Source organism: Fukomys damarensis, unplaced genomic scaffold (genome assembly GCF_012274545.1).
Source record: "Fukomys damarensis isolate Sample0158 unplaced genomic scaffold, DMR_v1.0_HiC HiC_scaffold_37, whole genome shotgun sequence".
Classification (NCBI taxonomy): domain Eukaryota; kingdom Metazoa; phylum Chordata; class Mammalia; order Rodentia; family Bathyergidae; genus Fukomys; species Fukomys damarensis.
In genome coordinates, this window is record NW_022900949.1 from 18050342 (window position 1) to 18066146 (window position 15805).

Consider the following 15805-nt stretch of genomic DNA (forward strand, 5'->3'; position numbering starts at 1 on the left):
TCCCCCTCTCTTCAAATACAAATCAAAAGTAGGACAATAACTAGTGTTCTTTCATGTATATATGGTACCTTGGCCTGGATTTAATAGTGTTTGTATCGCAGTACTTTGGATAAATGATCTACTGTGTGTAGTTTAGTTAGTATTCTGCAGTTCTTCAGTTTCTCCTACTGAGTAGCACTAGAGATCTGGAATATTTCTAACTCTGCAACCACTGGTAATCTTACACTTCCTCATACTAGACTAGCTTTATGAGAAGGCCAGGTGGAGAAGTAGAAAAGGTAGTTGTGGCTTCCTCCTTGCTGGTGCTCACAGTTTCAAATACATTGAATACTTACCAGGACATTTCCAAATGATTATTTATTTTAACACAAAAACTGCATTCTATTAGATATTTTTGGTTTGGGGAAAGTTGATCTCAAACAGGATTTTAAGTTTGTTTTTTTCTTTAAGTTTTTATTTTTATTATTTAAATTTCTGCCTCTGAAAAGAAAAACACGTTATCACACAGAAAAGTAAAAATTACTTGCTGAGAAATTGACATTACTTCTAGAACCAGATGTACTTCTTCATATTGATAGAGAAGGAAATTGCAAAGGAGATATTTAGCTTCCTGTGTAAAGGACAGTGGCTTGTGGGTGAATGAACTGGGAATAAAGAATATTTCAAAGATTTATATTATTGAGTATTAAACATTACAACCAATTGGGCCAGGGAAATAGCTCAGTGGTTCCCAAGAAAAGGCAACACATTTAAGTTTTTGTGTTAAAAGTAACAAAAGTCATGTATTTCAATTAAGAATTTTTAAAGAAAAATTACAGGCTATATTAAAATAAAAATTTATGTTTAGTTACAACAGGTAAATCACAATTTCAAGGGAAAATACTACAATTTTGTCTGCCTCATTTTCCTTTGCTGTGTTGTTGTTTAGGCGGAATACTCCTTACAAAACCCTGGAGCCTGTTAAACCGCCCACGGTTCCCAACGATTACATGACCAGTCCTGCGAGGCTTGGGAGTCAGCACAGTCCGGGCAGGACAGCTTCTTTAACTCAGAGACCGAGGACACACAGGTAAGCCTTCGTGTTGGATATCTGAGTGTTTCCCAGGTTTGGTGCCTGAAGCTGACTCCTGTAAAAGGTGCTGGGGACAAATTGTTACTATTTTCTCCTTTGACAGACAGATGAATGAATATATTTGGATTCATGCTAAAGAATATTTTAAAAATGGTCTTTCAAAAAGACACCAGGTGGGGCTGCGAGCTCTGGCTCGGTGGCCGGTTGTCTGCTAGCGTGCAGGGGTTTCCGAGTTCCGCATCTCCCCTTCAGTAGAGCCAAGATGAGTCATACAGCATGACTTAAACTCAGCAGGTCAAGGAAAAGATGCAGCTTATTTCTGAGGAAATATTCTTTGGAGAGTTAATAGAGTATATTATTGTATATATTTTTATAAATTACAAGGATTTAGCTGTTCAGTGCATCTTTAAAAACTGAGGTATAGAGTATAACATATATTCAGAAAGGTATCAAGCATGACAGATTCAGATTGAACTCTCATGTAACCATCACCTGAATCAGAAAATGGAGAATTACCAGTGACCCAGGAGTCTGCCTCTTGCTGTTTTCTAATTATTGCCTCTGTTTTCTTCTGTATGAAGTAGCCACTTCAGTGTTTAAATGCTTTTATAGTGCCAGGAAAATTTATGATATAATCAAATTTGTTTTTATCTTCAGTTTTATTTCTCAATAACTTGGGCAAAGAACTTTTATATTGGCAAATTAGAGCTAATTATCAAAAATTATTTTTGGTGATTCAACTAAATAGGGCATATAGAGTTGTTAGACTCTGGGTAATTGTTATTGTTGTTAAATACACTGTTATGGTGATATCTGCAGATACCGTATCAGGTTAAGTTCAGGGTGTACCAAAATTATTCTGTTTTTGTATTTGTAGGTATTGAATTGCCAATAAGTCAAAGTATTGTATTCTCTTTTTTTAGTGTTTGGTACCAGGGACCAAACTCCAGACCTGGTCCTTGAGAGGCAGGCACAGTGCCACTGAGCTAAATCCCCAGCCCCCTAGTAATAACAGTTTAGTCATACTAGCAACCAGTTATTAAAAGTTACTTTATTAGCTACCAGGTATATAGCAAGAAGGGATAGTTGATGTTTTTCAAGAGATCATTCTGTTAGGACAGGGGTCAACAAATTTTTTTCTAGAAATTGCCAGGTTGTCCGTATTTTAGGATTTGCAGGCCACATGGTCTGTTGCAGTTACTCGGTTCTGTCAGTATAGTACAAAACCAACTATAGACAACATGTAAATGAATAAGCATGGCTGTATTCCAGTGAAACTTTATTTATGGCAGTGAAATTTGAATTTCATAAAATGTGTTGCACAGTATTATTCTTTTGATTTTTTTCCTATTCAAATATGTAAAACTGTTCTTAGCTCACAGACAGTTATCAGGCAGTGGGCCAGTGTTTTTCTTTTTCTTTTTTTTTTTTTTAGGGGAAGACAGGGTCTCACTCTAATTCAGGCCTTGAACTCTGGTCCTCCTGCCTCAGCCTCCCAAGTGCTGGGATTACAGGCATGTGCCACAACACCCAGCTCTGAGGTTTTAAATGTTGATTTTGTATCTTGCTGCTTTGCCGAGTTTTTTAGATGTAATAGCCCCTTGGTGGAATCATTAGGATCTTCTAAATGAGTATAGGTTCATATTATCAGAAAAAGGGATAGTTTGACAGTTCCCTTTTTAATTTGTATCCCTTTTATTTCTTTCTGTCGCCTCATTACTCGAGCTAAAATTTCAAGGACTGTGTTGATAGGATTCCTAAGAGTGGGCATCCCTTTCTTGTTCCTAATTTTAGGGAAAATGTTTTCAGTTTTTCCCCATCCACTACTATGTTGGCTATGAATTTGTCATATGTAGCTTTTATTAGGTTGAGGAATGACGTTTTTATTTTTAGCTTTTTATTATATAGAAATAAATTTTGTTTTATGTTTATTTGGTTGAGATGTTGAGAAGTAGAGTGAAATACAAGAGCCACTTCACGTATGAGGGTAAAGGCTGGTAATTCTTTAAAATGGTCAGCGTGCACATGCACGCACCACGCACCATACAAGGAGTGGTTCGAGGCCTTGGGTTGGTTTTTATAATTTAAAAAATCCCTAACGTCGCCTCCTCACGCATGTTCCTTCGTGTGCAGTGGCAGCAGCGGGGGGAGTGGAAGTCGCGAGAACAGCGGAAGCAGCAGCGCCGGCGCCCCCATCGCAGTACCCACGCCTTCCCCACCCACTGCCGGGCCAGGTGCGTCATTTATTAACCTGTGCTTCCGTGGGGAGAGATGGATGAGTGTTAGGTACTGTAAAGGGTGATGTAATTTAGTCATATTGGGTAAAGCCGTTATTTGTGATTACGGTTAAAGGTTAGTAACAATATTTATAGATTGATTTATAGATTAGACTTTGCAGCTCTTTTCTCCGTATGTACAGTACTTGTGTCATAGCTTTGTTAAATAACTTGCTGGCCGTTTTGCTTTAGAAGTACTTGTCTTGCCAGGAGGCAGGAGTGACACTCATCCCTCCAACAGCAGGGCGGTGTTGGAAGCTATGGCAGGCACGTCATGTCTCAGAGTGCAGACGGCGCCTTGCAGGCCGGCGCTCCAGTGGTGGGGCTTGCTTGTCGTGCGACTTCTCACTTAGGAGAGCAGGACTTCAGTCGCGCACACTGATGTGCAGTGAGACCCAAGTGGGAAAAGTCCTTTTACTTTCTATAAAGTATACAAATTGAGATATCTGTGACAAGTATTAGCCCCTGATTTTTTGTAAATGAAATGCAAACTTTCTATAGTGTTAAGATGCATAGTTAAAAATAAAGTATGATAATGAAAACTGTTAGGAAAAGAAATTCTGTTTCTCAAGCATATTGTTGTAGGAGAAAAAGCTACTAATAAAAGCAGACATATTTTCTAGTTAATGAAGTTATAAGCTCAGTGGCACTTCTACCTAATGCTTTACATGTGGGTTTCCTTTCTTTTTTTCTTCTTTCCCACACATTGTATTTTCCTGCTGTCCCAGAATGCTTAGCTCTTTTGTTGCACTCTGACCTGAATTATAAACTGTTTTATTAGAAAACATTTGTGCCCCCCCTCCTGGAGCTCCACCAGCACCACCTCTGCCAGCCCTCCTCCCCGTGAGCACGGTGATAGGTGAGACTGCACCCCAGCGGAGCCGTTGGCATTTCTGTGCATGGTTCATGACAGTGCTCCTCTGTAGCTGATAGACTGCTGGCTTTTATAGTTATTAGGGTGTAGATGATAATAACCGTGGTTAAAATATTAATTTACACTAATTTCTCCTGGTGAAAGTCCTCTGAGCTTACATAGTATAAACAACTGTGAAATAACCTTTTCTGTAATATGAAATGTTTCTTTGTGTGGTTTATAACCAACTAAATGTGTTTTTTTTGCTTGTTTGTTTAGATTTTTGTAGCAGTGACCATTCACATTTTTAAAAAAGCAGTATAATCCCCTCACCTGTGGTGAGACTTGATTCTGAACTCCCTGGCATAAATAGCATTGAAACCTTGGGGTGACGGTGGGGACTGGAGCAGGAGGAGAGAGAGGAAAATCATGTGTGATGGGGCTCTGATGCTGTCCTGCAGTTTATACTCTGAAAAACTCTGATGCAGCCCAGTTTTTATGATCTAAAGAATGTCAGGCAAGTTTTTTCAGTGAAACACATTTGAATTTTCCCCATGTTGGGGAGGACATGACTGAGGACAGAAGTAGCTCCATGTGTACAATTGGCACAAAAGCCGTGCAGCCTAGCAGTAAATAGCAGCAGTGTGTGTGGACAGGGAAGGAGGTCGAGTGAGAGTGAGAGCCGAGTTTCAGCTGAGAGGAGAATAAAGCTGCCCAGCAACACCATCCAAAGCATTGATGCGTACCTGCAAAGAAAGGGCAGAGGGGATCACAGATGCAGGAGTTGTTGATGGATGCTAATATGAAAATAGAATACATTCAGCCTAATCAGTGATTGGGGACTTTAAAATTAAAACCACGGTGAAATTCTGTTTTCTGTCTACTCCATAGGTAGAGATGTAGACGTCCACTTTTGCATTGTTGATGAGGATGGGTGGCCACAGGAAAGCACAGAGCTGCTGGGAGTCTTTTTGTAAAATAATTTCTTACCTAGTCAAGTTGAAGTTGTACCTATCCTAGGCTTCTCAGTTTCATTTCTAGATTTTCACCTTTGAGCACTAGTTCTCACAGTATGGTTAAGGGACTCCTAAAGGTTGCCAGGATCCTTTCATATAGTTTGAGGTAAAAACTGTATTCATTATTTATCTTCTTCATTCTTATTCTGCTAGAAACATACAGTGGAATTTTCCAGAGGCTACAAGACATTGCTTTGATAGGTAATAGAATATGTACTTGTGTATACATGCATTTCACAAATAAATCATTTTTAGTTTTTCATGTAATTATCTGCAGCTGTAACCCATACCAGCAAAAGCATTTTCAGGTCGTTTGGGGGAGAGGAGGGTTTTTCGTTTGTTTCGTTTGAGACTGGGTCCTCATATGTAGTTCAGTCTGGCCTCAAACTCATGGTTATCCTCCTGCCTTCCGAGTGCTGGGACAACAGGCATGTGTCACCATGTCCAGCTCCTGAGGTTTTTTAATTTCTAAGCATGGACCCTAAAACCAGAAAGTTTGGAAAACCCGTTTTAGAGCACTGGCTTTCAGAGTGACATTCCCAGATTATCAGCATCCAGGAACTGGATAGAAATGTAAGCTTCCAGATCCCATTTCATTCCAGACCTACTCAGTTAAAAACTCTGAAGATGGGGCCCAGGAATGTGTCTTATAAAAAACACTGGTGGTAAGATGCTGATCAGGAAACCATATGTAACAACAGTCATAGCAGCAATAGTAGCATAATGGCACAAATCTGGAGGCAACCAAAACATCACACAGCAGTAGAATAAATAAATTGTTGTATATTCACATGCAAAGAGCAGCAGAAGTTGAATCTTAAAAAAGTATCAAGGGAAGAGCAATTCATCGATACTGGTACACACAGATTCATTCCATTGTAAAAGTTTATACATTTGTAAAAACTATATATTTAAGTTAATTACAGTATATGTGGTAAAAACTGTATAGGAAAGAATGTTTTAACACCCGTTGGGATTGGAAATTCAGGAGAGAGGCACATAGCAAGCTTCAGTGATACTGTTAATACTCTTTCTTGGGCAGGATTCTTGCCTTAAAGACACACAGATTCATTCCATTGTAAAAGTTTATACATTTGTAAAAACTATATATTTAAGTTAATTACAGTATATGTGGTAAAAACTGTATAGGAAAGAATGTTTTAACACCCGTTGGGATTGGAAATTCAGGAGAGAGGCACATAGCAAGCTTCAGTGATACTGTTAATACTCTTTCTTGGGCAGGATTCTTGCCTTAAAGACACAATTTATATACACATACATATATGTATGGGAACATGAATGTTATGTGTGTGTGTGTGTGTGTGTGTCTGTGTGTGTGTGAATATATATTTTCCTTAAAGACACAATTTATATACACATACATATATGTATGGGAACATGAATGTTATGTGTGTGTGTGTGTGTGTGTGTCTGTGTGTGTGTGAATATATATATTTCATTCCTTAGTTCAGTGCACAGTTATTGAAATTGCTACTCTATTCCTACACTTTAACCTCATCCTAACCCTAACCTCAAACCAAACACTACCCATCATAGCTACACTGCAATGCTAAGGAACTTGGAATCCGACACTGTACCTCACCCTCATAAAAATCCATGCCATACACTTCATTCTCACTCTCCAGTTCTTAGGTAGGAGACTTCCATCCATGTCTTTATCTCCAGAGGTAATCCTGACACTCCCATGCATAGCTATACTACAGTGCTTAGTTGGAATCCAGCACTCTTCACACTCGCAAATACATGTATATATATGAATGATCATATGTCAGTCGTATACCTTTGGTGTATGATTTACTTCATAGTAAAATGTTTAAGTAAATAAAATAGGCATAGTTTAGAACTGCTACACAATTGGTTTTCAGTTTTGAATCAAGAAGAATTACTGACATTATACACTTTTTATACAAGTCAGAGAAGTAGAAAAGATATTTTACCGCTATCTATTAGAAATAGCTAAAGATTTACTTAATAGCTCTCTTGTCTTGGAAAACCTATCTGTCCACAATTCTTATGCATGAAGACTTTTACAGAAGCTTGTATTTTAATGTGTTTCTACTTAGAATATTAGTATGTATGTACATGATTCAAATTATTGACAACTGGCTATGGCTTGGGAGTTAACTTCCTGCTTACTCTCCTAATGCACAACTGTGGTACTATCCCTGAGACAGGTGAAGGAAGATAAGCTAGGATGGTTCTTAATGTACTTGGTGGTAAAGGAGGATAATGTCAGTTCTGTTAACTTAAGATGTTTTAATTCTGTTAATCCTTTAAATATGAAACTTTTTCAAATGTTGATAAAGATGATACTATGCTTTGATTCAGTTTAGATATTATTTCTTTAAGCATTAATCTTTAAAAAATTACTTTGAACATAAGAAAGGAAAACAAAAGTCTCCTTAGGAGAAAGAATAGGTTGTCTAAGCACAGCTGCATAAAAATGCTTTATTTTATAGAATCCAAAAAATTTTCCAAAATGGTTTTGTCAGTTACCCCCCAAAATGGAAAAACCTGCTAATCTTACACAATAAATATAAGTATTTTGAAACTAGAATGTATATTTTACTTTAAAATTGTTTTACTATCATATGTATTGATACTAGTATCTACCAATGCATTAAAAATTATAATACTATTAAATATGGAAAGTAGGCTTAACAGTTTATATTAATATAGCCAGACTTTATTGTGCATTAAAACTAAAGATTTTGACAATGGAGAGGAAGACGTTTTTAAACCAGGTTTGAATACATTGGAAAACTTAGATTTTTGCACCGTACATTATGGTGTTTGCAGAGCCAGTTTGCCTGTAAAACCTGTGTGCAATCACCATCATTATCATGGAGCCTGTCCAGTACCCGCAGAGATACCCAAACCCACACTTGAGTGCCTTATACGAAAGGCGTTCTATTTTTATATCATCTATACACTCCCGTGGTGTAATTTAAATCTAGATTACTCATCAAACTTATTGTAATGTAGATGCTGTGCATAGTTGATACAATGTGTTGTTCAGGGAATAAGGACATGGAAAACGTCTAAATGTTCAGTATGGATTCTGTTTTTGGTGGGTTTTTTTTTTTGAATATTTTTATTAGGTTGGATGGATCCGTAGACATGCAGCCTATGGCCACAGAGAGCCAACTGTAAAATGCACAGATACTATATGTAGCATTGCAAAATGCACAAAAATTACATGTAGCATTACCAAAACACCAGTTGGGGTTATGCTGTTTTTTGAAGGGATTACATGTTGGCTTTTTTAGCTTTCCAAGTACTAGCTGGTTTTGTTTTCTTTTAACTTGAGGTAACCTGATTTTTATCTTTCTTTGTCTCTTTATTTTGTGGTGGACTTTACAAAGTAATAAATGCTTTGAGAATCTCCACTCTGATCTGTCACCTGTGGTGATTATAAATGCTTAAGTCTCTCTGTCGGTTGCCTTTAACTGATGCTTCCCAGCAGCCCCTGGCTCAGCTCCTGGTTCCCAGTATGGCACAATGACCAGGCAGATATCTCGGCACAACTCTACCACTTCTTCGACATCTTCTGGTGGATACAGACGAACTCCCTCTGTGACGGCTCAGTTTTCTGCTCAGCCTCATGTTAATGGAGGTCCACTTTATTCTCAAAATTCAAGTAAGCTTGTGTTTTGCAGGCATACAGCAACAGTGGAGCTCCTTGTGAAGGAAATTATTTGAAACTATTACTCTTGCCAGTGATAGACAGCAATTAAAGCCATGCTGTTGCATGTTTATTTTTGTTTAGAACTTCAGTCCTTGAATCATAACATTAAAAAAATTCTTCTTGAGACAAGGTCTTGCTCTGTAGTTCAGACTAGCCATGAATTCACCATGTAGTCCAGGCAGGCCTTGGACTTGCAGCAATCCTTCCTGCGTCAGCCTGTGTAGTACTGGGACTACAAGACTGTGCCACCATGCCCAGCCCGAAGAGTAATTGCTGGGCCTGAATTTAGCTCAGTGGCACTGTACCTGCCTTGCAAACACAAGTTCCTGAGTCCGATCCCTGGTACCAGAAGGAGAAAAAAAAAAAAGTTATTGCTTGTGATTTGTCCAAAATTCAGACTTACTGAATATACTTAGTATAGTAAAACTTAACTGACGTTGTAATATGCTATTTCATTACAACAGTACCACTGGGAAACAAAAATCACTGAAATAAGTGAATTTATTTTTATTGGCATGCTGTGATAGTTTGGTGGAATGGTAAAATTAAAGATAAATAGTATGAAAATTTACCTTTAAAATAATAAACTGAAATTGCTGGCTATCACTTTTAAGTCCATTAGCTTTCACTGTAATGAGTTCGAAACCAATTAAAAACATTAGTGATGCTTGCTTAATTACTATCTTTGAATAATTCTAACAGTGGGAAGGATTTTCTTTTGATTTCTTTCTGTTCACCTAAAACTGCACATCTCAATACTAATTGCAGTCAGTGTTGAAAGCTGATGAGAAAATATTTTTAGCATATAATAGGGAGTTGAGTAGCTAAGGGCAGTCATTAAGTTCAGTTTCCATGTTAAGATGCTTAATGCAAAAGGAAAAAAGGAAAATGAACTTCTTGTCCAGTATTTGTCATTGGCTCGGGGTTGTGGTTGCCAGGCAGAGATTAAAGTAGGCTTTCCCATGTAGCTTTTGTGTGGCTTTGTAGAGCTGCATCCTGTTATTTTTCTTACGAACCACTGAGTACTTCCACTGTTTGCATCGGAGGTTGGTTTAAGTTTTTTTTTTTTTAATTTATAATATATGACCTGAGTACATATTTTAAGCAGAGATAGGGAAAATTGTTTTATTCATTTAAATTTTAAGTTAAAAATTCATTGTTTTATAGCAAAAACTCATAAAAATTGAAAACTACATTAGTGGAAGTGTCAAAATACAAAGATCCCAAATATATACCACCTTTTTCAAACTAAAATTTTCCTTCAAGCTACTAAGAAGTTTTAAACTTTACCCAATAGAATTTTGCCTCACATTTCTCCTGGCCTTTGATTTTCAAGGTAGCTAGCATCTGAATATTCCACAAATTAATAATTTACCTCACAGTTTTATGAACTTTTCATTTTTTTCATGTTGTACATTTTTAGATGTCATCTTTATTTTATGTTCATTATTTTCCTTTTCCCCACTTAGATAAAAGTTACTTCACCAGTAGGGTTATTTCACCCAATATATGTGTATGTAGTTTTAGCAATACTTTAGTTATTTGCGAAGAAGACACTTTTCATTAGTAAATGACTACATTCTTTGAAATATCGGAAAGCAAACTTGGCCTCAAATTTTAAATATATTGTTTTGTCTAGTTACCCTTCAATATGAGTTACTGTTGGCATTGTAGTTTTAGTAGTATGTAAATGTTTTAGTGTTTTGATGTGCATACTTTCCCTTTTGTCTAAGTGTGATGCTAATTATTAGTATCTCCACAGCATTTTGTTTTTCTTTACATACTAACCAGCATGGCTAGTAACCAAAGGTGGTTTCTTTTAAAAAGATTTAGGCTTCTGGGAATTATTTTTTAAAAATCAACACCTTAAACTTGTATTTACCAGAGTAAATAAGACCAATTTCTTAGTGAATTGATTATTTTTAACCATAGAATAAAAGTGCACATATGCTGCTTTAAGTTGTTGCTTCTTGGAACCCTGAACTTCTTTCAAGTTTTTATGCTTACCACCAAAACCATCTACTGGATTAATTAAACAACTTTCTATAGAATGATTCTTGAAAACCAGTACCGTCACTTATTGGTGACTACTGGTAAACTGAATATTGCCATCTGGTCTTAATTTTTCCGAGTCATCTTTGGCAATTACTATCTTATTAAAAGGAGAAAAAGTAGTAAATATATGATGTTTATTTCTAATTTATATTACAGTTTTAAAAACACTGGCTGTCCAGATAAGCATTTGCCATGGGTTTCCTATAAATTATGTTCTTTCCTTGAAGAAGTCTGAATATGTTTCCAGCTAGCCAGTGATATTAGAAATTAATGCAAATTAACTGCACATTTTAATTTACTCATCAGGTTTCCTTTTTTTCAAAACAGTGGTAAAAAGGTCATCCTTGTGATACCTGATTCCATGAAACTCTCAATAATTAACATGGAATATGGAGCATTCTTACTCATTAGCAATATCTTTAAAAATAAAACTGCCAATTTAAAACATAATCATGTTTTGCTAATGAGCGGTTCTACTGGAAAGCTGTGTGTAAATCTAAATACATAATACGAACTATTACTTAAAAGGAAACCTGATTAATATATTTATTTGTACATATTTTATTTGTTTTATTTATTTTGGTTCTACTTTACAACAAAAGCTAGACAAAGCTGTTACTTTATAGTCACAACAAAAATAAAGCATTCTGGAAACCTCTGTAGGTATCTCATTGTTACGTATTTTGGAAGTCTTTTTTAGAATTTGAAAATTGCATTGCACTAAATTGAGTATAATGGTGATTTTAAAATTTCCCCAAATAATATGACATTAGGATTAAATTAAGGGTATTTGTTCTTTTATGCATTGAGCCAGCTGGCTTAAGCACACCTGACTTTAGGTTTGCTTGGGGAACATGAACTTGAAGAAAGTTCTTCAGGATTTGTTTTGTTTTTTGTTTTGTTTTGTTTTGTTTCATTTGCAGACTGTTCTTTGCATACTCATGTTTGTGGTCCTTGTAACTGACTTCTGCTTTTTGTTTGTTTCCTTTTCTTTCCTTTATCTGTTTCACTTCCCCCATACTGTGTTGTTGCCACCAGTTTCTATTGCTCCACCCCCACCCCCTATGCCTCAGTTGACTCCACAGATACCTCTCACAGGCTTCGTGGCCAGGGTGCAGGAAAACAGTAAGTTCGGGCAAACTGAGCTATGGAAGGATAGGGGCTGTCTCCTTAGAGCATGCATGGTGATGAGTCATCGTCTTTCTTCTGTTGAGAAGCTAATCTTAACTGAAAATAAGTGCAGATATGTTATTGAAACTGGAGAGCACGGTCTTCAGCTTTTCTCTGTGTGCATGATACTGACCCTGTGCGTTTCTTAAGTATACACATGATCTGAAACCTAAGATCTGACCTTTGCATAATATATATTGTATGGAAATTTCTACTTGTAAGTTATAAGAGAATTAGAAAACATTTTCTCTTCTAACACATTTATCAAGATAGAATCACATTTTGAGATTAAATTTATTAGGAAACTGGTGGATTTTCCCCCTGCAATTATTTTTTAAAATTTAGGGGAAAATATGTGGCCTCAAATCTGTATATATAAATGATTTTGAACCCAGAGAAAGGTCCACTGTTAAGAATAACTCTGTAATAAGTAACTTACATTCATGCGTTCTGTTTCATAGTGAGTGATAAGGAATGTAGGCCTGACTTCGTATTTTGGCTACACTTTATTTCTCAATATGTAAATCTGTCAGCTTTTTTAGGTCATCTCTGACTGAAGATCAGATTTAATGATTTTTGTCACTTGTTTAAGGCTTTACTTAGGACAGACTAGTTTATATAACTGCCTGATTAATTCTGAGGTTCCAGAAGATACATAATCCTACCTTCATGATCACAGTGAATGTTGGATAGTGAAAAGAAAAATACTGAATTGTGTTAATGCCAAAAAACACTGCTGAGCCGGGCATGGTGGTGCACGCCTGTAATCCCAGCACTCGGGAGGCTGAGGCACGAGGATCGCTGTGAGTTCGAGACCAGCTTGGGCTGCATAGTGAGTTCCAGGTCAGTCTCAACTACATAGTGAGACCCTGTCTCAAAAAAAGGAAACAAAACAAAACAAAAAACCTGCTGAAATGAAAATGGAACAGTGGCCTAGTTCTAATTTGGGACCTGTCCATTAAGTTTCAGAACAGTTTGAGCACATGGGTCACATCTGTGACCAGCCTTTCAGAACACGTTGTGGCAGCTTTTGCTGCTCTGTTGTGTTCTTCCCATTCTTTCCCTTTTATAAGTCAAGTATTCATTTATTCAGTGTTAGGTGCTAGGCTCTGGGAAGAACACAGATAGTTAAGGCAGAGTCCTTGCCTTCAGGAAGTGATATCTCTGGATTTCTTATAAAACACTGTAGTTTCAAAATGTTAAAATTTCAGTGTGTAACCCTTTCTTACTAAGTATTAACTGCTACTTGAAAACACTTCTCCTCAAACATTTAAAAATAAGTGACTTATATTTTAAAAATAAGGAATTAGGGTAAAAACTAAGCCACAAGCCACTTCAGCTTATTGAATTGCTGCATTGTTAAGACTTATTAGGAGATAATTTAAAATAGCCATAATTGACAGGGGTATTATGGGGCCAGGGTCATAGACTATGTGGTAACTTGTTTGAATAAAGATCCAGTATTCATGTACATTATTCCAAGCATCGATGCTCACTGCTAAAAGGCCCTCGATGCAACTATTTCAGTTATTTTTACCAAACATATGAATTTGAGTAAGTTATTATTTACATCACAAATTCTCCAAGTTTATTTGGCATGTATTTTCATGGAAATCAAGTTAAGAAAGTTGAGAATAAACTTTGTCGGCACTTGAAGTGGTTTTTGAAGAACAAAGTTTCTGTCTTCAAGATAGCCACTTTCTTTGGGTCTCAAAGGGGGTGATATAAATGCATGTAGTGTTTAACTTACTAATTTATTATGAATAAGTGTTTTGGTTTAAAATGAGCCCCCTAAGTCAGCAACATGTTAACATTCCTTTATAATTAATATCAGAAAGCCTTTGTAAATTAAATTTGCATAGTGCTATATGTAGCATTATGCAGAGCAACAGATTGACAAAACTCCTGCCATAATGTAAAAATAAGCTATTGTTGATTTATAATATTTGGACATAAAGACATTTGTGTGAAAACAGTGAGCTAGTTAAGTTGTATATAAATCAAGAGCGGTGGCAGTGTAGGCAAATATGTGTGATTTACCTATTAAGCCAAGTTAAGGACACGAGCTGTGGCTATTTGACACGGGGATGGATTCATGCACATTTTTGTTTCTTCAGTATTACAAACGTATGGGCAGGGCCGGGGAATTAGCTCAGTTGGTGCCGCCTGCCTCTCAAGCGCAAGGTCCTAAGTTCGATCCCCGGTAACAAAAACAAACAAACAAAAAAGTAAGTCGGTAGGTAGGTATGGGCAAAGGATAAAATGAGTACGTTCCTGTTGTAGAAAAATAAACTGCACATCTCTTGGGCAGCTATTGGAGTGAATGCCACCACCCAGACTTTGTCTTTAATCACCCTTTTATCCCCCAGAGAGTTATGGAAGTAGGCCTGTTATTTGCAAATGTTTAAAGTCTGAACCTCTTGGTTAGAATTTTAGCACAGTCTTCCAAGTCGGGTGAAGTCAAATTTAAAAACCTGTATCATTTTGTATACATTTTTTTCATTTAGTTTTTGAACTTTTAAAGAAATATGTAGGTCAGAAATGTAAGCATTATTTGTATTTCAAATTCCTTAATATCGGGGCACTTATTACTTAGTATCATTTAATAGTTCAGCCAAAACAATTCATTGCTTTCCCATTTCACTGTGAACACTTTGGTTTACTTAAAAGCACAAATACACATTTACCACGGCCATTCAGAATTTGAAGTATGACTCATTGTTTTGTTTAATGTTAAAGTTCTTTTTTGTTTTTTATTATTACATTTTCCCTCCACACTTTATGTTTAAATCTTAATTGTGCTTGTATTCTTAGAAAAGTGGATCCTTGTTTAGGATGTAGTCTTTCCCTCATCTCATGCTTCTGTTTTACTAGCAGTAATGCAAAATCTTCGCAGGGCTGGGGATTTAGCTCAGCGGTTCAGTGCCTGCCTTGCAAGCACAAGGACCCGAGTTCAATCCCCAGAACCAAAAAATAAAAAATAAAATAAAATAAAAATCTTCGCTTTTCCCTATTAAAAATTATGAATATAAATAAATATCTAAAAATACTCAGATTTTTCTACTAGCTGGAAATTTTAATTTTTCTTGTTAAATTTAAATAGTATAGTAGGAAATCTAAATACAGAAGCAGAACTGACACTACCAACTTTGTTTCAGTTATTACAAACAATAACAATATGCCCACTTGAGACTTCAGTTTTCTAGGTCACTGAAACTAGTAGCAGGCCAAAACCAGGAGCGTGAGTGAATTCAACAAAAAGCTGTCAGATGGTTAATGTAGTAACATTTACTATAGTTCAGATACAAATATGAATAAGCTTTTATTTTAGGCAGCTAGCTAGACTTAAAGAGTGACATTTTTCTTGACTTGAACTTTGGAATAAGAAAACTTCTATAATCTTTATAAAGAGACATTGTTTCCTTTCCTAACCCCTTGCATTCATTGATTTTTAGTATTTCTTGATATTCTTATTTAGCCATTTTAATATTGCAGTATTATAAGTAGCATAAACTTTAACACACCAGACTTATTTCTGATAATTGCATGTTTTACTGTAGTGCATGCTGTGTAGAAGTTGTTTCATTACATTCTGTTGATCTGTACATCTCCATGTAGACTAATTTCTGATCCATATTGTCTAAATCGTTTCAG

The 15805-nt window shown here is 36.3% G+C and overlaps 1 protein-coding gene across 1 annotated transcript in view; it reads left to right on the top strand.

The window, feature by feature from the left end:
* Abi1 (abl interactor 1) overlaps window positions 1–15805 on the top strand; it is a 91502-nt gene that overhangs the window by 73348 nt on the left and 2349 nt on the right. The window contains exons 6-10 of the mRNA XM_033759659.1: window positions 929–1069; window positions 3206–3306; window positions 4130–4207; window positions 8702–8878; window positions 12020–12291. Coding sequence (XP_033615550.1) covers window positions 929–1069; window positions 3206–3306; window positions 4130–4207; window positions 8702–8878; window positions 12020–12291 — 769 coding nt within the window. The remainder of the gene's footprint in view (window positions 1–928; window positions 1070–3205; window positions 3307–4129; window positions 4208–8701; window positions 8879–12019; window positions 12292–15805) is intronic.